Source organism: Rutilus rutilus (genome assembly GCF_951802725.1).
Source record: "Rutilus rutilus genome assembly, chromosome: 4".
NCBI classification, from domain to species: domain Eukaryota; kingdom Metazoa; phylum Chordata; class Actinopteri; order Cypriniformes; family Leuciscidae; genus Rutilus; species Rutilus rutilus.
The window spans coordinates 10,654,552-10,678,106 of NC_140212.1; the positions used below are offsets into that span (position 1 = coordinate 10,654,552).

At 38.1% G+C, this 23,555-nt stretch overlaps 1 protein-coding gene across 21 annotated transcripts in view; it reads right to left on the reverse strand.

Moving 5' to 3' along the window:
- The window catches only part of grip1 (glutamate receptor interacting protein 1), a 238,433-nt gene that overhangs the window by 74,244 nt on the left and 140,634 nt on the right, over nucleotides 1-23,555 (reverse strand). The window contains exon 1 of one of the 21 annotated variants that reach the window (XM_084407853.1): nucleotides 20,713-20,791. The exons of the other annotated variants lie outside the window; for them this stretch is intronic. Coding sequence (XP_084263979.1) covers nucleotides 20,713-20,767 — 55 coding nt within the window. The 5' untranslated portion in view covers nucleotides 20,768-20,791. Of the gene's footprint in view, nucleotides 1-20,712; nucleotides 20,792-23,555 lie in introns of those variants that run through there. 21 annotated transcript variants of the gene reach the window in all.

Here is a 23,555-nt window from a genome sequence, read left to right on the forward strand (position 1 = left end):
GTTGGGATTGTTTTTGATTGGTGAAAATAGTTTAGAAATGTTATAAATTAGAAATGTTGCCTTGGCAATTAACTGATATAAACAAAAAAACAAAAAAAAAAAATATATATATATATATATATATATATATAGACATATATACACACACACATACATATATACACAATTTATATATATCTATAGATATATCTATTAGAAACAGATATATCTATATCTATGTCTATATCTGTATATATCTATATCTATAAAATATATATCTATCTATCTATCTATCTATCTATCTATCTATCTATCTATACAGTGAGGAAAATAAGTATTTGAACACCCTGCTATTTTGCAAGTTCTCCCACTTAGAAATCATGGAGGGGTCTGAAATTGTCATCGTAGGTGCATGTCCACTGAGAGACATAATCTAAAAAAAAAAATCCAGAAATCACAATGTATGATTTTTTAACTATTTATTTGTATGATACAGCTGCAAATAAGTATTTGAACACCTGAGAAAATCAATGTTAATATTTGGTACAGTAGCCTTTGTTTGCAATTACAGAGGTCAAACGTTTCCTGTAGTTTTTCACCTGGTTTGCACACACTGCAGGAGGGATTTTGGCCCACTCCTCCACACAGATCTTCTCTAGATCAGTCAGGTTTCTGGGCTGTCGCTGAGAAACACGGAGTTTGAGCTCCCTCCAAAGATTCTCTATTGGGTTTAGGTCTGGAGACTGGCTAGGCCACGCCAGAACCTTGATATGCTTCTTACAGAGCCACTCCTTGGTTATCCTGGCTGTGTGCTTCGGGTCATTGTCATGTTGGAAGACCCAGCCTCGACCCATCTTCAATGCTCTAACTGAGGGAAGGAGGTTGTTCCCCAAAATCTCGCAATACATGGCCCCGGTCATCCTCTCCTTAATACAGTGCAGTCGCCCTGTCCCATGTGCAGAAAAACACCCCCAAAGCATGATGCTACCACCCCCATGCTTCACAGTAGGGATGGTGTTCTTGGGATGGTACTCATCATTCTTCTTCCTCCAAACACGTTTAGTGGAATTATGACCAAAAAGTTCTATTTTGGTCTCATCTGACCACATGACTTTCTCCAATGACTCCTCTGGATCATCCAAATGGTCATTGGCAAACTTAAGACAGGCCTTGACGTGCTGGTTTAAGCAGGGGAACCTTCCGTGCCATGCATGATTTCAAACCATGACGTCTTAGTGTATTACCAACAGTAACCTTGGAAACGGTGGTCCCAGCTCTTTTCAGGTCATTGACCAGCTCCTCCCGTGTAGTTCTGGGCTGATTTCTCACCTTTCTTAGGATCATTGAGACCCCACGAGGTGAGATCTTGCATGGAGCCCCAGTCCGAGGGAGATTGACAGTCATGTTTAGCTTCTTCCATTTTCTAATGATTGCTCCAACAGTGGACCTTTTTTCACCAAGCTGCTTGGCAATTTCCCCGTAGCCCTTTCCAGCCTTGTGGAGGTGTACAATTTTGTCTCTAGTGTCTTTGGACAGCTCTTTGGTCTTGGCCATGTTAGTAGTTGGATTCTTACTGATTGTATGGGGTGGACAGGTGTCTTTATGCAGCTAACGACCTCAAACAGGTGCATCTAATTTAGGATAATAAATGGAGTGGAGGTGGACATTTTAAAGGCAGACTAACAGGTCTTTGAGGGTCAGAATTCTAGCTGATAGACAGGTGTTCAAATACTTATTTGCAGCTGTATCATACAAATAAATAGTTAAAAAATCATATATTGTGATTTCTGGATTTTTTTTTTTTAGATTATGTCTCTCACAGTGGACATGCACCATCGATGACAATTTCAGACCCCTCCATGATTTCCAAGTGGGAGAACTTGCAAAATAGCAGGGTGTTCAAATACTTATTTTCCTCACTGTATATATATATATATATATATATATATATATATATATAGAGAGAGAGAGAGAGAGAGAGAGAGAGAGAGAGAGAGAGAGAGAGAGAGAGAGAGAGAGAGAGAGAGAAACACAAACCAAAAACCCAAAACTAATAAAAAAAAATAAAAAATAAAAATCACATAAAATTACTATGGATGCATGCTATATCGGCTACCATATCAGTATCGCCCGATTGAAAAAGTTCATTTTTAATGCTATCGTTTATAAGAAAATGTGGCCGAAAAATTAAAGCCGATAAATAATGGATTTTTCCTTCAGCTGAGACACTTCAGATGGGCACTGTTCGAAACTTTTGTTTTGAATAGCTTGAAATATGATTAGAATCCCTTCAAAACAGGAAAATACAGTCAAATACATATTCAGCGCAAGTCTGTCATATAGGTTACATAAAAATGATAATGAGAACATTATAATTGTGTGCTTGGGACATGGATTTTAATGGTAAGACTTTTGTTTTTGTAATCAGGTCCTCCAAAATTATATAAAAACGTACATTTTGATTTATATCGTTTATCGGCTTTCAAATATAAATAATTATATCTGTGCATCCCTAAAAATAAACCAAAACTTAAATTAAAATGAGAACTAAATTAAAATTAAATTAAAATGAAAACTGAAAATATAACATTTAAAATAAATTTTAAAAAAGGAATAAATACTATAAATAGTATATATATAATACTAAAATAATTGTTGCAGAGGCGGAGTTTAAGCGGACTAAATGATTGGAGAAATCTAGCATACGTTACCAAGAGAAAGTCTGACATTTCATGATAGGATCAGAGTTATATGACATTTTGATAAATTAAAAAGAAACGCATGGATGAATCACTCAATAAGATCAGAAACATGCATTTTAGAAAATAGGGTGAATTTTCAATTCATGCAAACTTGTAATAATTGGCTTTCATCAAATCGGCTAAAAGTCAGCCGAAGCGGGGTCATTTTTTATTTATTTTTTTACCCACTATTAAAAGTGTTGTTACAAAACTGAATAAAATATTTGGTGGAATAAAACTCTGGTTCGGACCAAGAAATTAAACTAAATGTCACCGTCTTGTCAGTGTCTGGCACAAATTATTGAGACTGAGATACAAATCAATTTCAGTGTCAGCGAAATGTGTGGTGTTCAAAAGCCGTTGGATCTCAATGATTTTTCCCTTTTTTCCTGAATCTGGGTTACAGAAATGGATAGAGACAAAATGAATGAGAGCGAGAGAGGCTCATCTTGGCATCTGAGCTGAAGGTGTGAATCAAAGTGGCTCTCACCTGTCTAGGTTACACCATCACACAAAGCACAGCCCTCCTAATTAAATTCTCAGTGCTTGTGATGTGCAGATCACACACACACACAGAAATAAGGTGGAACAGGAATCATAAGACAAGATGCATGTGCAATAAGGAACTGAATGTAGACCACCGGGAATGCAAGCCTTTGTAACCTTCCAATTTGACAAAACAGATGCAGATGGCAGATATTTGTACAGTTAGACATATCCAGCAAGTCACAGTTGGAAAAATGAACAAACATACAGAAGGGGCCAAAAAAGCTAGAGACCACAATGAAACATCTGGGAATCAAAATCTAATAAAAAGCAGAAAAAAAGTCAAATGAAGGAACATTACGACACAAAAAGGAATATTCCAGCTTATTAAGAATTTTTAATAAATAAATAAAACCAATTAATTATAAAAAAAAAACCCACCAAAACCAATAGTTTATTTAATATTAAATACATGCTGTGATGCCAAAGTAAGTTGAGGCATCTCAATATTATGCACATTATGAAATTAGTAGCTTTGGTAACACTTTACAATACAGTTTCATTTGTTAACAATACTTCTAAAGCATTTATGAAATCTTAGTAGATATTCATTTCAACCTTTACTAATACATTATTAAGATCAAAAGTTGTATCTGGTAACATTAGTTAATGCACTGTGAACTAACACTAACTTTTTTATTACCTAACATTAACAAAGGGTAAGAAATGCTGTAAGAATATATTGTTCATTGTTAGTTCATGTTAGTTATTGCTTTAAATAATGTGATATTATTATAAGTGTTTCTTAGCTTTTTACATGACACCTTTCTACAAACTCAAGGTCGGAGGCTATAAAGCCTAATGAAAAAACAATGTACAAAAGAGCAGTGACAAAACCATTGTGCTATTACTTTTCTAAGATTAGACTTTTCAAATCACTCCATTTCATCCACAAATGACACCTTACCTACATGACAGTGACATTTTCACAGGTAAGCACCACTCACATTTTAAGAACAACATAACAATCTAGCTTCTAGTTATAGACAGATACACAGCATGACATGACCAGGGCCAGATGTGAGAAGTCTTGTGAGACTACAACACAAAAGCTCAGCAAGCCAACCAATCAGCTTATTCAGCCACGCATCTTGGATCCTTCATATTTTATTATGCAGATGACATCCAGGCCTGACTGGATAGCTTGAATGACTGAATATGCATTCGTCTATGATTCAAAGACCTTCAGATTTCTTTTTTTTTCCCTTGGGTTAAAAAAAGTAGCTTGCAAGAGAACACAATTTCCACATTTAACACGCCATTTTCACACCAAAATTTCATCCCTATTCTGACAGATTTGACAGTTTAGAGAAAACAAAGCCGCACAGCAGGATATTAATTAACCGTATTAGCCAAAGCCTATTTTCAGCATCCAATCGCTCATTCTCCCGGTGGTACTCACCGACGTCACCGCGGAAACCTCTGCTGACACCACAAAGAAATGCCATTGGGTAAATGTGCTCTACAACACCCAGGGCCCGTCCGAAATCCACCTCTCCCACTGGAATCCAAGACTAGCAGTGCCAGAGATCTTCAACCTCCACAGCTGTCCAGCATCTGTTTTCTGCATAGTTCAGCCCTGTATCCCAGCACGTGGAAACGTCCACACAAAACCGCTTATACGCACACACATACGAGCTTGAGGAAGCAAGATGTTGTTCGGATGAGTGCACCGGTAGGTTCTGAGGCAGTGGGTGTATTAAAAGTGCTGATGATGGCCCAACATTTCACTTTTTCCTTCTCTATTCTAAACAAAACCCCAGGGCATTTATGCACTCTAGATTAAAGACGCCGCAAACCAAAAGTCGTACCATTAGAAAAGTTCTTAAGAGATCAACAAGTCAGCTTGCTTCTTTCCACCGCCGACGGTCCAGGTTGGTTGATGACGCATCCTGCGAGCGCATCCCTCGATACAGGTGGCGAAATGAATAAATGAATAAAACCCTGGGTCTCAAGGCGCCAAGCATTAGCACAGACCGAGGTGAGTCGAGAAATTTCGATCTTACAGCACTCGGAAAATGGAAATGAGAGGGTACGTTTGTACATGGCACAGAGAGAGAGAGAGAGAGAGAGACACCGATAATGGGACAAGATGAGAGACGCAAGCAAAGCGGCCGTCACGCTGTCAGGTCCCAGCATGCTCGCTCATGCATACCAGTACATTCATTTGTAGAGTTGGAGGACATGAAAGCAAGATATAGGAACACATCCTAAAAGCTTCCTAAAAGATCTGGAACTTCTGCAAATTGCAGGCTTGACAAGCTTTCTTTTTTCCCAAAAAAACCCTGCTAGCAGACTAAATAATTTGCAACACAAATGGCGACAAGCGTACGAATGCGAGGCACGATGGCCTTAAAAATAACACGACATTGCTATTGTTCCGAGATGAGAAGTTATAGGAACAAATAATAAAAAAAAGATATTTTCTACTGTGCTCAATAAGAACTACAGTATTTTTGTACAAAACGACTTCATAAAGTGTGCGCTACCTCAGGGGAGAGCGAAGAAATGGCTCTATTATTTTTAGCTGTGATCTCAGTCTGTGTAAAGTGGGATGACATAAAGTGCACCCATCCCGTTTCAAAGACTGGAACTACATCATACATAAAGAGAGCAACAATCCCAGCATCCTCCTGGGCACTGTGGAGGAGTGTCGGCCTGTATTCACCTCTAAGTGGAGAGGCGGGACAACCTGGGATTAAAAGTCCTGAAGCAGTCAGTTCATGTCACGCTCAACCACTGGTGGGGTCAGATGAGGAACTATAGTTGGGATGAGGGAGGCATCAAGGATAAGACAGATAAGAAGGAATGAGAGAGCAAAGCATTTAGATCTTCTGAGAGGGTCTAAATGAGACTCTCAGACTCATAACCAGTTCACTGACCATCTGATGCATTTTGCTGTGGCAAAAATGGCAAGAATTTTCTCAAACTAGTCTATAATAATAATAAAAAAAACTTCTTAGAGTCTGTGATAGAAATATTTTATGTAAAGGGTATTTTCAACATTAAATGTACAGAGAAATGCAGACTAAGGATGCTCAGGTCAAAGGCCATATATACTTACCCAAAAAGTGCTCAACACAGTAGAACTAACAGTCATATGATTAGCTTAGATCATTACAAACCAATCACCAGGACAAATCACAGCGAAGAAGACTTGAGTATCATTGATTTTTACTCAACTGTATGATTTAAATGTACATGTATCTTTCTATTCAGGAGACTCACTTGGTTGTTGTGGCCAGTGATCTCCACTCCCGGCCGTCAATAAAACTTCATTTCTACAAAGAGCAACTTGGGAGTCGTGTCAAGTGTATGCTGCACAGCTGAGAAATAGATTCTACGCTCAAAAGACAACAGTAGAACATCAAAGTGTGATTGAGGTAGTAAAGATTCTACACTCAAAAGACAACAGCAGAACATCTATGTGTGATTGAGGTAGTGGTAGTAGCTTCTTGACGGGACGTCGTCACCTAACTTCAGGGAAGTATTGTATAGTATGTATTCAGGTCATTCAGGGAATTACCTCGAGATACTGTAGTTATTATTTTTAACAACTTAAATTTTGCAACTTAAACTTAAATTGTCCGTGGTGAAGAAGTCAGATTAAGTAGGTTGTATTCGATATAAAGAATTTCCATGACAAGTCTTATTGGACTTCTTTTATAGCAATCCCATCAGCTTATTAAGAGTAAGAGATCCAGTTCAGTAAGACAAAGTTGACTCGTTTTAAAAGACACAATCTCTGAAAACTTTCCATTAATAAAGAATTTGCAGTGTTGCTCTGAGAATATTTGGATGGATTTTTTTTATATTTCAAAAATACAGATCTATTTTGTGGTTTTATGTAATAATATCAACAAAGCTAATGTTTACACGACAACTATGTACTAAAAACGGAAACGTATTTCCTTGTATTTCCAAAGTTGTCACAATGATCCCCGTTCACATGGATCCGCGAAAGTGACTAAAAACGTTGAATTATGCATGCCAGGCCAGTAGTTGGCGATGTCACTTTGTAAAGAAACACTAGGCGCTTATAGACTCAACACAATGCGCATGACGTCACCGTTTTCACAAATTCACATTTTGTAGTTAACATGGAGACGATAATGGTATCGTTTTCAAATACTTTGCATTTTCGCATGAAAAATCGTCCGTTTTTAGTTGAAAACTGTGTTGTGTAAACAAAATGTGACAGTTGAATTATCAACATCACATGATCCTTCAGAAAATCATTCTAATGTGCTGAGTTGGTGCTCAAGAAACATTTGTTATTATTATTATTATTATTATCATCATCAATGTTAAAAACAGTTATGCTGCTTAACATTTTTGTGGAAACCATGATACGTTTTTTCAGGATTTGATGATGAATAGAAAGTTCAAAACAACCACATTTGTAATAGAAATATTTTGTAACATTATAAATGTCTTTACTGTCACATTTATTGCATGAATAAAAATAAAAATATCTATCAAAAATAAATCTTACTGTCCAGTATGTGTTTTGTTGTTTTGAGCTATTAAAATGACCTTTGGATCCTCAGACCCCATGCAGAACACGAGTGTTGACTTCTCTGCAGCATTTGATAATACGGCAGTATATAATTTCTAAGAAGTGCGCAGACATCAGAGCTATAACTCAACCTCTGGTCAGCACCTGCTGTTGTTACTCCACAGAGGGAACATCTAGGAAAGAAGCTTATGTGATCCTTCACTTCTCTGGACTCAGTGCTGGAGCTGCAGCTGGTGGTTCAACGCACATTCAAACACTTTGACCCAGCCTCCATCACTGAGCTCATTACTGGCCACACTGGACCCAAAGCAGCAGCTGATCTCAGAGTAGGTCCATGTGGTTAGTCAGTTCAATTGGTGGTCAGCCAAATGAAGAATATCAGAAGATAAATGAGAAAAAAAAAAAGAAGAAAAAAAGTGCTCTATAGCACATGATCACTATTTGCAGTTCTTCAGTCTTGGTACTTTTGCAAAACAAAACAAAAAACAGAACAAAACAAAACTAGTTTGTCTAGTTGCACAGTTTTTAATATTTTAAATTAAAGAAAAAAACCTGTTAAACAGCACAATGATGTAGAAAAAAAAAAAAGAAAAAAAAAAAGTTTGTCTAGTTTTTTGTCTAGTAAAATATTTGATTGTTCTGTATTTCTATAAAATATACACTATAGGTTACATATATGTTTTGCATTTAAAATCCATCCGTCTCACAAATTTCCCTAGTTTGAACTGCCATGATCTGAGTGTCACAAAAAAAAAAAAAAAAAAACATCACATTTTAAAGAGCGAAATGTGCACGAGTTGCATTTTCTGTTATTTGGTAAACTGAAAGCAAGGATGAACGTGGAACCCCAGGGAGAAATAAAAAAAACAAATGACTGTTCGTGCTAGACAGCTTTTCATTCGCTGAGACTCCCCACAGTGGCGCCAACCATCTCAAGCAGACAACCCTTCGGCAGAATCCCTCCTGTGGATGAGTGGCTAACTCTTCAGAGTAATTCTACCTTTCATTTCAACCCGTTCGTCTCTGAAGCTTATCTGCAGAGCGGGTGAAAGGTGCTCCAGCTCCCACTGAAGGACACTGCACTGGGTAATTGGCTGGATCAAGTGTTTGAAAGGCCAATCAATTTAAAAGCTAAAATTCAAACTCAAAGTCATGTTATTCATGAAAAGCCAAATGAATGATTCTAATGAAAGTGTCTCTTTGACCACCATAAAGGGAAAGTGCAGTACGGTTATTTAAAAGATGAAAACTGCTGCCAGCCATGTTTTTTTTTTTTTTTTTTTTTTAAAGAAAAAGTAATATTACAGCATACAGGTGTATAAAAATGTTCGAGTTTCTCAGTGGGCAAAGGTGTTGCTAAAACATATTTCATCTCCGGCAGAGATAATGAAAATTGTCTCAATTTCATCATTTAATATTAAAGGAACAGTTAACACACACAAAAAAATGACTTTTATGAGATGGATCATTTAATGAATCAAGACTCTCAAACCCCTGGCCCCTTTCTTATATAAAAAAATAAAATAAGAGTCCTGCTACTGACACAGAAAAAATGATCGGCCAATACAGGTCATTTAAAAAAATGCCAAATATCGGCCACTAATCACATTTAATACGGACTGCAAGCTCAAATAAAATATGATTTCTTGTGCACAGGGATCTTTGATTTTTCTGAGTTTTCATTTTTGGGTGAACTATTGCTTTAAATTTGCACTCTGCAAATATTTGAAGTTCCTGAACACATCACTTATTAACTCAAGGGTCTTTGATGTTCTCAGTAAACCAAAAATGTGTGCGATAGAGAGCAGCGGGCGACATAAGTGCATTATCTTAGAGCAGCACGCTATAACGTCGCCTCACAACTTCAGTGCTCCCCGAATGTAGAAGAAAAAAAGAAATCAAAGCAAAGATGGTGGTGGCGGGGGAGACTTGCTCACTGGGCAATGGGAACTAGCCGTTTGTTCTCTCTCTCACTCCACCAACTCTGGAGGAATCCTAACCGGCAGAGAAGATTGAGAACGACAGATTACATACACCTACTTCTCTGCCTCATCTTCCCCTCCCCTTCGCTTCCTAACTGAAATGAACACAGGCCCCATTGCCGCCCGCTGCTACTAAATATTGCGTCTCTCTCCACAGGATCAACCCTCCACCCGGACTGTTTTTCTAAAGTAAAGCCCACGCAGACTGTACAACACAAGGATTTGTGGGGGAGAGGGTTTTCTGGAGGGTTTGACGGGGACCACTCCAGGGTCTGGATCCATGAGGTAACTGTTAACAGGTTTCTCAGTAACTCCACACTAACTGATCTCTGCATGTGCTGTGAGTTTGCTTCACTTATACTGTAATAAGCATTTGGGACGCAACTTGTGCCAACCATCTTCCTATACTTGTAATGCGAAGTGCTTACAAACTGGCAGTTGTCAACAAAAGAGAAGCTTTAGCTTGATGGTTTAACATTTAAGAAAAAAAAAAAAAATTATCATTATTATTGTTGTTTTTCTTAAATAAACATCTCTGCTTTTTATTTGACAGTGAAATATTTAAATTGAAAATTAAATTAGAAATTAAAATGTCTTATTCTGTTTTATACATTTAATAATAAATAATGTTATGTAATAATTATATGTAATAATAATAATAATAATAATAATAATAGAATAAACTGGACATTGTCAACAAAAGAGAAGTTTTATGGCCTGCAGTTTTCCACCTAAATAAAAGCATTTGAAAATGAAGAAATTAAGAAAGTTATAAATAATAGTATTGTATAATATAATAATAATAGTATCATAATAATAGTAATATAATAATAGTAATATAATAATAGTATCTTATATCATTATTGTTATTATCATTATAAATATGATATTTTCTAATAACCATTAAATTGTTTAATAATATTAATGATAATAATAATAATAATAATAATAATAATAATAATCATCATCATCATCATCATAATAACAACAACAACAACAACAACGTCCTATTGCCCTATATAAAGTTTAGTCAAATAAAATTATTTTTATTATTATTATTATTATTATTATTATAAATATATGAATACTCTAATAAATATAAAATTGTATTTATTAATAACTATGATAACAACAACAACAAAAATCTCCTATTGCCCTATATAAAGTCATATTGATGTATAATTTACAAATTTTGGACAAATTGTGCAGCCCAAGCAGCAACCACAGCACACACAAAAATAATTTGAAAAATTATATTTTTTTCCCCCATATCATCCAGCCCTGTATGTTTAGCTTAAAGCGAGAGTGCTAGCTAGCATTATATGCATTTGTACTAAAAAAGCGCACTTATATGCGATATTTGATGCTAATGTTGATATCAAACCGCTAGCCAAAAGAGAATGTTTATTTACATCGACTGTTTGGGTTTGCCCGTCAGCCTGGCTGTGTTAGGTTTCCATGGCCGGTTCCAGTTTTACTATTTGAACATAAGGAATCAGATGATTGCGCCCGGCAGGCAGCTCAACCAACCAGACGACATGTGTTTCATTTCACAACCTGTCGAAAAAACAACGCTGACACCGCAAAATTAAGCAAGCTAGAAGACCCAAGCACTGTCGCTCTGGGTCAGTACACGAATTTGGGGAAATTAGCTGCACACAAGCAGCACCGCTCGAGGACACATGCGGTGCAGCTGACACAGGCAAAAGCAAAGCAAGCCTTGCATGTAATGAGGCTAATGAAGGCTTCTGTTCTGAATCACGACTGCTTGTTTGTGTGCACGTATGCGTGTTTATAGGACCTGCATTGGGTTTGGCGCTAAACTACTCACTAAATTGGGCGTGATTTCTCTCCAAATTTAACCAAGTCCAGGTTGACGGACATCATAATACCAGAGCAGACTGTTTCCATCAGCCGTCCAATCTCGCAGCAGGCTTCGAGACCAGCCGGAGGCCGTCTAGTCCTGCCAAAATCGGACACAGGGCTGGAAATGACTTAATTGGGCCCGTGAGAAGAGACAGTTGACGAAGGACTGCCATTTATGGGCATATTTCTATATTATTAACCTGTCTGAGAAGCACACCAGGGGTTTTTCTTGAATTGAGGTGATATTTAAACCCAGCCAGAGCTGAGGTTGAGTGGTGCTTATCCGTCTCCCATCTGAGGTAGCACAAAAAAAAAAAAAAAAAAAAAAACATACACTTAACCTTTAGAAAACTCTGTGACATTCATACCCTTGGGGAAAAATTACAGAGAGGCTACAAAGCATGACGACAGAGTGTAGTCCATTCAAAATAACAGTCTTCCACTGGGCACAAAGGTTATTCTACTGAAAAAAGACAGGGCTGATTGAAAACGCAATGGACTCTGAGAGCCTCTCGTCGCCTAGATCGCCTCACATATCAGCCGAACGACCCAAAGCCCTGACACTTCATCGGCCCATGCAAGGAAGGTAACGTCACAAAGCTGATATTGCAGACAAGAATTATTTACTTTAACCTTCCACAGTCTGCTCTGCTAAGGCACGAGCAAACCACTAAGTACGAAACTTCAGCACATAACTCTTACACTACAGACATGAGAGGTGTGCTATTCGTCGGTTGAAGTATAAAGCTAGTGAAAAATACATTCGATTTCGGCCTTGTTTGCTCTGAATTGCTGTTGGCTATGAGACTGGCCAATGGTTTTGATCTCAAATGTAATGTACTGCAAGTGAAAGCAAGATATCTTTCAACATTTCAACTAAGAATCACTTTTCTTGCAGCTAAAATTAATATTCTGTCCATTTTTAAAGGGGCATTTCACCCATTTGAACATTGTTTTTTATTTAAAGTGGGTCATATATGTAGTCGAAATGTAAACGAAATTTTGAATTTGGTGCCTTTGTGACCGAGAAAAGACAAAAAATAACTTCAGGACGCATTTGTATGAAAGACAACAACTCCCACAATGCACCACATTGCACAGCTCCGCAAGCCACTCCCACTAATCCAGAAAGCGCATATCTGCCTATAAGAGAAATTACTCTTCCGTCTACAAGGCTAGCTACCACCAGAGCTTGAAATTCATTTCACATTCACACAAAATGTCTAGTTAGTTGGCGAACTCATTAGTGCATTACTCCTCGTTTGTATTTCTTTCGAAAAGGTGAATTATTGCATGGTACCTGGATGTTCAGTCAGAACATATGCGGTGCTAAACTAGGATAGTTCTCAACACAAACGTCCGTGTCCTCGTCTGATTCAGAGATTTCGTCCAGGAGAAATTGTCATCGTTGAAAATCTTTGCCACAGACGGACTCTATCTCTGTGTTCGTAGCGGTTCGTAGTTGCATAGTGAGATCACCGGCGCCACCAGTCCGCCCTAACCCGAGCCAGTCCGGGCTCCTTGTCCGCGGCAGGTAGGTCTTCTGCCTCGGCTGCTCTTCGCTATAATGCGGCTTGTAAAGGTAGCCACAAACACCTGATTCAAGCATCAGACTTCCGAAATCCTCTTCCTCTAGTCTATATCATATTGAGTACTCTCCTCCGCTATTGTCATAACTTTACATCTGTCTCCACAGCGCCTGTTAGCTTAGCTTCAAACAAGATGGAGGATATTGCTTTCAGTTTCAGAGAGTAAAGTCCCACCCACTGATCTGTAATAGGTCTGTAGCGTGAGCGGGTCCCGCCCCCTGGGAAAGATGAGGAACTAGTGCTTGTAGTCTCAACAGAAATCCCCCCCTCTTACACTTCCTCCTACAATGACGCAAAATGACGATTTTTGCGTCATTGTAGGAGGAAGTGTAAGAGGTAAATAACGGATTTCTCCCGTCTCAGGGGAAAATGAGAGAGTGTTGCACAACCATTCAATAGTATGACTGGGTTTCTAACAATGCAAAGCTTAATGCAAATGGGTGAAGTGTCCCTTTAAATGTCCAATTCATTAACCACACGGGATAAATAAGTAGAATAATAACAAAGTGCAGTTAAACTATTTACACTGCAATGACTATGATAAAAAAAAATATACATTCACCTAAAGGATTATTAGGAACACCTGTTCAATTTCTCATTAATGCAATTATCTAATCAACCAATCACAGTTGGCAGTTGCTTCAATGCATTTAGGGGTGTGGTCCTGGTCAAGACAATCTCCTGAACTCCAAACTGAATGTCAGAATGGGAAAGAAAGGTGATTTAAGCTATTTTGAGCGTGGCATGGTTGTTGGTGCCAGACGGGCCGGTCTGAGTATTTCACAATCTGCTCAGTTACTGGGATTTTCACGCACAACCATTTCTAGGGTTTACAAAGAATGGTGTGAAAAGGGAAAAACATCCAGTATGCGGCAGTCCTGTGGGCGAAAATGCCTTGTTGATGCTAGAGGTCAGAGGAGAATGGGCCGACTGATTCAAGCTGATAGAAGAGCAACTTTGACTGAAATAACCACTCGTTACAACCGAGGTATGCAGCAAAGCATTTGTGAAGCCACAACACGCACAACCTTGAGGCGGATGGGCTACAACAGCAGAAGACCCCACCGGGTACCACTCATCTCCACTACAAATAGGAAAAAGAGGCTACAATTTGCACGAGCTCACCAAAATTGGACAGTTGAAGACTGGAAAAATGTTGCCTGGTCTGATGAGTCTCGATTTCTGTTGAGACATTCAGATGGTAGAGTCAGAATTTGGCGTAAACAGAATGAGAACATGGATCCATCATGCCTTGTTACCACTGTGCAGGCTGGTGGTGGTGGTGTAATGGTGTGGGGGATGTTTTCTTGGCACACTTTAGGCCCCTTAGTGCCAATTGGGCATCGTTTAAATGCCACGGCCTACCTGAGCATTGTTTCTGACCATGTCCATTCCTTTATGACCACCATGTACCCATCCTCTGATGGCTACTTCCAGCAGGATAATGCACCATGTCACAAAGCTCGAATCATTTCAAATTGGTTTCTTGAACATGACAATGAGTTCACTGTACTAAAATGGCCCCCAGTCACCAGATCTCAACCCAATAGAGCATCTTTGGGATGTGGTGGAACGGGAGCTTCGTGCCCTGGATGTGCATCCCACAAATCTCCATCAACTGCAAGATGCTATCCTATCAATATGGGCCAACATTTCTAAAGAATGCTTTCAGCACCTTGTTGAATCAATGCCACGTAGAATTAAGGCAGTTCTGAAGGCGAAAGGGGGTCAAACACAGTATTAGTATGGTGTTCCTAATAATCCTTTAGGTGAGTGTATATAAGAAATGCCAGTTTGCAATATCAAGCAGCATAACGGCTTATCAGCAGCAGACTGCAAATAAAATGGTTGCAAATGTGACTAAATAAATTAATATTCTGTGACCATTTCAAATCTTAATTCATACAACCAAAATATTTTATAATTAATAAAAGAATTCATTAAATTATTAAGAAAATACATTATCATAGAACTAATACAATTTTTACAGAAAAATATTGGTCACTGTTTAACATGAGGTCCAATTGTAAGGTTGAATCGACTACTAGGGAAACTTTGTTCGGATAATATGTTGGAATCACAATCAGCAGTACATGTGACTATTTTTCGTACCAAATCAGGCCAACTTTCTGTAAGTTGCGAGCAATAGTGTGAATAAGGCTGAACATAAGTGACCCAGATCACCCTTTCAACACACTAAATATGACTCGGATCCCATAGCAACCCAATGGCAATGGTTCAGAGTTTTGTACATGTAAGAATCTCTCATATTTTCATCAGAAAAGGTAAAAATCTAGTTAATTAGTATACTTGTTTCCCATGACAGATATTTTACTGGTCGCAAAGGATGAAGGCTGACACATCAGGACCCTGAACATCACACTTAATGAGCTCGGTTCCCCTATCCTCCATTCCACATGCCATGATTTAAATATAGGACACTCATTGGGAGCTGTCAAATCATAATGCCTCTAGGTTTTACAGTTTCAAAACATGCGCCTATAACGCAGAGAGCCAAAACAGCACCACCTCCTCCTCCTCTTCCTGTCACTAAATCCAGCTGTCAAGCAAACGTAAAAGGATTGATGGAGGCTGTTCAAAGTGAAAGCGGCGGAGATCAGGACAGACGTGTGCCAGCAGAATGAATAAGAGCCAGATGCGGTGATCGGTGAACACTGCATCTCTCATCATCTCCCCAAAAAAAACCCTTGACAGATTTTCTTTGAAAAAACCTGCCGAAAGAGCTTGAAGCTCGGTGGACTCTTCTGAAGCCGTGATAGTTCCTCCGGTGTGTGAATGGAACAAGAAAAAGCTGTGATGCTTATACGGCTGCTGTTGCTGTGGTTGAACCCTAGGGATGCCTGTTTAAAAGTACATATTACTTAACTAGCAGTGTTCAGTTGCTGAACAACTAGCCCAAAGGGGGTGTTTACATAAGACACGTTCTTGAGTTCAAAAACAGCTAGACAAAACTTAGAAAAAAGGAAATATATATATATGTGTGTATGTATGTATGTATGTATGTATGTATGTAATTGCATTTTTTAAACTAAAATACAGTAAAAGCAGAAATATTGTGAAATACAGTTACAATTAAAATAACCTATTCTATTTTAATATATTTGAAAATGTATTTTATTCCTGTGATGGCAAAGCTGAATTTTCAGAATCATTACTCACAGTCTTCTGTGTCACATGATCCTTCAGAAATCATTCTAATATGCTGATTTATGAATATGAAGAAACATTCCTTATTTGTATCAATGCTGAAAACAGTTTTAAGTGCTTTAATGCCCTTTTATTTAGAAGAATATGGGTAACCAAAAAGTTGATGGGCCCCATTGACTTCCTTAATATGAAAAAAAAAAAAGATATATATTATGGAAGTCAATGGCTACCGTCAACTGTTTGGTTACTGACATTCTTCAAAATATCTTCTTTTGTGTTCAGCAGAAGAGAGAAATTCATACAGGTTTGGAACAACTTGAAAGCGAGTAAATGATGACAGAATTTTCATTTTTGGGCAACTACACATTTAACTCCAATTATGAGAACTATAACAAAAAGATATAGTTCGAAAAATCGCTCTAAATTAAAATAACAATGCCGTTATCATTACGGTTGTAGTGCGGACTCTGAAGAACAATATTGTTGTAAGTTTCAGAATGATTTTTTCCAGCTGATTTCCAGCTAAAAAAAAAAAAAAAAAAAAAAATCGACAGCCAATCAGAATCCGTCCTGCTTTAAAGAACATGAGCATTTAAAGCGACAGATGGCAGAACTGCAGCACATGCTTATTATAAACAACATTATCATCTGTTGGTATGGATGCTAATATAGTTCTTCTTCTTTTTTTGTTAAAATAGAAATATTTTACAGCACTGTCATGATCCATTTAATGTGTCCTTGTTGAAAATAATTTCTTTAAAAAAAATACTGACCCCAAACATTTTTAATTCTATGCATTTGTAATTCTATGCATCTTTAAAGACTGTTCAAAACAAGAGCAAGTTTATTAATTTATGCACCTTTTCATACAGTAAACGTGCAGATTATTAGACGGTGGATCATTTCCTTCAGAGTCTTTCCCTCGGTTGTTCTGTCTCTCTATCTGCTGTGAATCAAAGCTTAGCAGCTGGTTCCCATAATGCAGCTCTACAAACTGAGCTCTAAATTGTTTTTCAGTTAGGAAGCAGGTGGCCTAAGCCACTGAGCTCAATGCAAAAGGGTTACAGTGTACCCAGTGACTGCTGAAGAATGGAAATGGAAAATGTGCCTTATCTGAGTCAGCGAGCGATTAGCATAACAATTATTACTGTAGGTACGGTGTGACACTACTAATATCTGCTGCCACAACCAGACAAGCAAAACCTGGACACGAACATAAGCTCAGTTAAACACCGAAAGAAACGTATGAGCACACAATCTCCCACACAAGCACAAATACAATCTTCAAAACAAACAGACATTTTTTTTCCGTGGCTGATACAGCCAGATCTCTCTGCCCACCTTGTATCCCAGGAAAGCAGTACCGTTGTGAGTGGCAGTGCGGTTGGCTCGGCTCATTACCATACATGCAACTAAAATATAATTGGTGCAGCTCGCGGAACACCTGCAGAAGTGACGGTAGGGCATGCTTTTTTTCAGCTGGTGAAAACAAAATATGGAATAAATTAATTAAAATCAACAACCTACCACCATTCAGGTTGCTGAAAATCATCTTCTAATTAACATTACATTGTAAGGAGTAAAATGAAGAGGAAACCAACACCTTGGGCCTCTTTTTCATTTTCTGACTGAATGCCTCCAAATGTGTAACAGAGATATAAAACCGACAGGCCATGGCACCATAAATGCCACTACCAAGACAAATGCTGCACACGGCTAAGGCCAGGAACACTAGGCGATCTCAAATGAGATGACAATTCATCAACAATAAGGGCTGCAGTGGACCCTGGTGAAAGAAAAAATTAAGCAGTTTTTTTCTTTGGGTAGAGATATTCTACATTATTCAACACTCTTAAAAATAAAGGTTACAAAAGCATTTTGTTGTTGTTGTTGTTGTTGTTGCAGTGATGACATAGAAGAAACATTTTTGATTCCCCAAAGTGAACAGCTTCAGTGAACAGAATTTTATAGTTTAAAGAACTATACAGAACCTTTTGGGCAATGGAAAGTTTCCATGGATGTTAAACATTCTTCATTAAACAATAGATTCCAAAGAAGAACCTTTGTATTTAAGAGTGAATGAGTTATTACAATATGTCCATTTATGTGTTTATTTGATACATGTACACAACAGTCAGCCTGTCATTATTGCAAAATAAAGCCTTCAGGGTGATGCAAGACACCTCTGATTATCCTTTACTTCAATATCAATTCTTCTCACTGTTGCAAAGCATTCGCTAATATCACCAGACAGAGCAACATTATGACATTTCTGATGTAATGGAAATTACACATTGCTTTAACCTTTTGTGGCCAGAAAACCATTAGCCTTCCGAAACCCCAACATCAGTGTCCATTAGTTTACATCATCTGCCATAAATAAGTTATTCCTCATACACTCATTTCACCAATAAAAGACGACACGCTGACTCATCGTGCGTTAAATGACTCTACCTGAGTCTAACAACACACACACACAGTCCAAATGAATGGCTACATTCACACCGCAAGCTAAATTGGCTATTTTTTTAGGCTCTTCACATGACCTTATATATAAGGTATATATATACACACAGTACTGAACAAAAGTCTTAGGCATGTAATATCCCCCACCCCCCGTCCCCCCCCAAAAATGGTTTTAAGTCAGATATTTATATCTTTTGCTGTAGTGTGTCAGTAGGAAATATCAGTTTACATTTCCAAACATTCTTTTTGCCATTAATTGTAATAATCCAGTGAGATTTGTGTATGCACAAAGAGTCTGACAACAGCCTGTATGATCTGATCTCACCATCATCGAGTCCGTCTGTGATTACATGAAGAAACAGAAAAAACTGAGACAGACTAAATCCAGAAGAACTGCGGGAACGTCTCCAAGATGCTTGGAAACCTTCCTGCAAACCAATATATATATATATATATATATATATATATATATATATATATATATACATACACACACATACATACATATACATATATATACACACACATATATATATATATATATATATATATATATATATATATATATATATATATATATGGGTATTTACTCAAAGCAGACACGTCATTTTGTGATTAATGTGATTCATGCCTGAAGTCTAGCCTGGGAGGGAAAAACATGCATAACGTATCCAATTTCTTTCCACATTTAAGTGTACTGAACGTGAACTGAAAATGTCAAATTTATGGTGATTTCTGTTGTTCACACTGTCATCCATAATAAATCTGTGTCATATGGGGGAGAGTCCAATTTAGGACACATTCAACCATGTTGTAGATGCATTAAACCTCAGGAGGCAAGATCCACAGGGGAAACCATATAACGGACACACAACAGTCTCATAAATGTGTCATCATGGGAAATCAGATGTGAACACCTGCAGGTACAAGCTTACACCAGATATTTTTAAGACCAGAAATCAGTGCATGCAGAAATAAGTGTCATCCAGTTAGAAACTGGTTTGTGCATTGATGAAAGGGATCTTCATTCTGGCTGAAATGCTTTTTTTTTTTTTTTTTTTTAACACAGCCATCTGGGTATTTACTCATCTTATTGAGGTCAAGTGTTTTCCCCTGAGGGAGGACTACTTGCAGTATTTATGACAACACCATTCCGCATCTCTTAAGCAATGCCAAGTTTGCTAACTCACACAAACCATTAATAGTCAGGGTGAAATATACAAAAATAATTCATTGGTGTAGCTCTCATAAGAAAACACTATTTATAGTCATTGCACAGTGGGCAAAGCCTTAAGTCAAAGAAACCCACCAGTCAAAATACAACATGACATGCAACTCATCATGATTCAGTAAAGTTTGCAATAGAGATGCTTAAAACAAACCCTCCGCAAAACACCCGCTTGTGTTTCCCAGGCACACCAGGATCAACAAACAATATTCCCAAACCACAGCATGAAGCAGTGTGCCTTCAGGTAAATAATTAACAGGAGAGAATCTGTCAGGCAGATACTAAGAAAAACAACAGCTGCATTGTTCTCCAACAAGTGCACTAAGATGACCAGCAAACTACGGCACTCTACTGTTAAATATTAATGAAGGGGGGCGGGTGAGCGATACTTCAGTGCGTTTTTTTTTTTTTTTTTTGCCCCAGGCTTTCATGCAAGAACATTTCAAAACAAAGGCGCGCGTTTTGATGACCATCGTTGGTCCATTCCGCTGTGCTCCATCAGGTCCGGTGACCCTGCTCTGCGTCTAAATGCCCTGCGTAAACGTCCGTATATCATACAAGCACGCGTTCGCTTAATGGGGAGGGCTGCATGAGGTATTATCAAGGATGAAAACAACAGAGACCGTACCTTTGTTCACTCTCCGCAGTATCTGGCATCGGCATTTGAAAGAGACGGCTATCATTCTAGCTCAGCCGAAGCGCTCATCCAAGGGCTGCGATGAAAACGGCTCCTCGCACACACATAACACAGGCGCCGTGTCCCACAGGAGAAAGGCAGACTCCGAACGCGGTGCAGAGCTCGAATCATACACTACGTCCCTGCAGCGCTGAGATCCGTGCTTTATAATGGCAAATCATATTTCCCCGCACATATAAAATCCATTGGAACACGCGCGCAGCAGAAGAACACGCACAGCGCGGCTGATGCTTCTCATCGGAGACTCAGTCTGATCTGAATGGGCTTTTAAAGTTGCATGCTTAGTGTATTCAGTAGTAGACTAGTCGTGTACCTGAGCACAGCAGGAGACAAGCGACTCTTTCGTCGATAGAATTAGTTATTTGCAAGCAGTGTCAGAAATGAACTTTTCCATTAAAATGCATGAACCACTTGCCACTAGAGTTTTTTTTTTATCCTTTATGAGGGCAAAGTTTCAATTGAATCAATGCATTATCATAAATTCGCAATATGCATAATTCGATTTAGACTGTATTACTTATAAAGCTGTACAGTTTATATTCCTGGAAAACATGGAAAATAATGACCTCTAAGCCATTTCCCTGGGGATTTTAGAATAGCTGTTATGAATTTGATTGAAACAAATTCGAATAATTGAACTCTGAAAATTACCACTGAAAAAATTTTAATTGGACATTCCAGAGGGAACAAGTGACAAATTCTTTCACAAATAATTCATTACCACATTTTGCATTTGGATGGCATTTTGCTATATTATATTATTAGATTAGATTAAACAACATTTATAATATGTATAATCTTATTATATACCCATTCAGGATAGAGTGAAGTTATCATATGCTTGCCATTTTCATTTAGATGCTTATTCAAGCTGGAAAAATGTAACCTTACATAAGAGCACAATTAAGAGCCTATCAATTCCCCTGAGTGGAGAGCAGAATAATTACCATTAGAAAAAAAAGAAAAGTAATAACAGTCAATTTTTTTTGTCACTTCAAAAGGAGAAATACATTTGAATATGCAACAAGAATAAGATTGTTTCCCACTTTCAAGAACACATTTCAAAACTATTAATTAGCCAGTACTGTCTGTTTATTTACTTCTTAAATTTGCATTGTGCCAATCATACATCCCTAATTGCAATCAAGAGTGGGCTGATGTGATTCACAGAGCAGTGCTGCTGTGCCCAAGCTCAATGCTGAGCAACAGACCCTTTTATAACACAGATGACATGCATTTAGGTCAGTGGTGGCATCTCTTCGCATTATCAGACATTTGGAGGCACGATGAGCCTAGTGACAAGGGACTGCGTATTAAAGGGATCTATCTCTGTTTGTGTATGAAATAGGCCTGAATGAGTCTTTAACATGAATGAAAGTATTAAGGTCATCGCCACCATACTCTGTTCCTCCCTTGACGCTTGTAAGAAGAGTCTGAGATAACAGTTAAAACTGCTTGCCTGAGATCAAAGCGTGCAAGCTCAGGGTCTAATCTCTCTTTTCAACCCCCCTTGTTTTATATTCCCTTCATTTTAATTTTGTCAAGCTTCCAGGTTGACAGTCCAGCGGAGTGGATCAATGTTCCTGAAGAGAAGGATGAGGTTTAGAACTAGGATTATGCATACTGACCAGATTACACACATACAGGGATTTGTGTGTCCACTTGGATAAATAATGCTCTGGGACTATCACAACGTCAAAACGATATGTGCATTTGCATGTGGTTCTCTGTGGGCAGAGCTTGCAAGTGCATTGTAAAGCCAGTCTGTTAAGTGGTTAATTTGATCTGCACTCTGCAGTTTGAAGGCTCAGAGGAAATGTGCTGCCTCAAAGAGAAATCCACTGGTGCAGGAGGAGATGGGAGCATGCTTTCCGCTCTGTGCATATTTTATGGAGATGTCCGTGAACTGAGGCACTCTCCCACTGTTTAAGACCCACCAGTGGGTCACATTCAGCCCTCCTCTACGTGCTCGTATTTAAAGAATATGACCCAAGAAGAGAAACAAATGGAGTAAACCACAGTCATTTCAATCGTGGCCTAAGATAAAAAAAATTCATTTGAGGCAAATAAACTTTAAATCCAGCTTGACTCTATCCCAAAATAGTCTGTGCAAGCTCTAATTTATGCATCCCACATGAAAAACCCACAATACAAATGCTTCCTGCTTGGGGTACGCATATAATATTCAATCAACAAAGAATCAGTTTAAAGACTCCATGAAATTGCTTGACAAGTGAATTTTCATTCTTTGTTCTCATCGAAAGTTGTGTCTTGTTTAAAATGGAGATCATGATTCTCCCACGATTCTGAATAGACAACTAAACAAAATAACATGTAATTGACTAGGTCCTGACAAAATGCAGTCTAATTAAATGACTTAATTTGAACTGATTTCTCAAATGAATGATTCAATGACTCACTCATAAAAACTTCACTTGTTTCATTGCTGAATGAATTGGCGTGTTTAAATGAATCTCTAGAATGAACGATTCAGTGACAAATACATTTTTAACAGTAATTTGTCACGTCAAGTTACTTTTAAAAGGCGATTTACTCTGTTTTGATACCAGAGACATCAGTGTTTATATCCGAACTATACAGCACAGAAATAATGATACTGTGTGGTTGAGACGGTGTGTGAAGCTGTTTTATACATACACATGACAACTGCATATGTGTGTGTGTGTGTGTGTGTGTGTGTGTGTGTGTGTGTGTGTGTGCGTGTGTGCGTGCGCGCGCATGCTCATGGACAAATCAATATCCTCAAGGTCCAT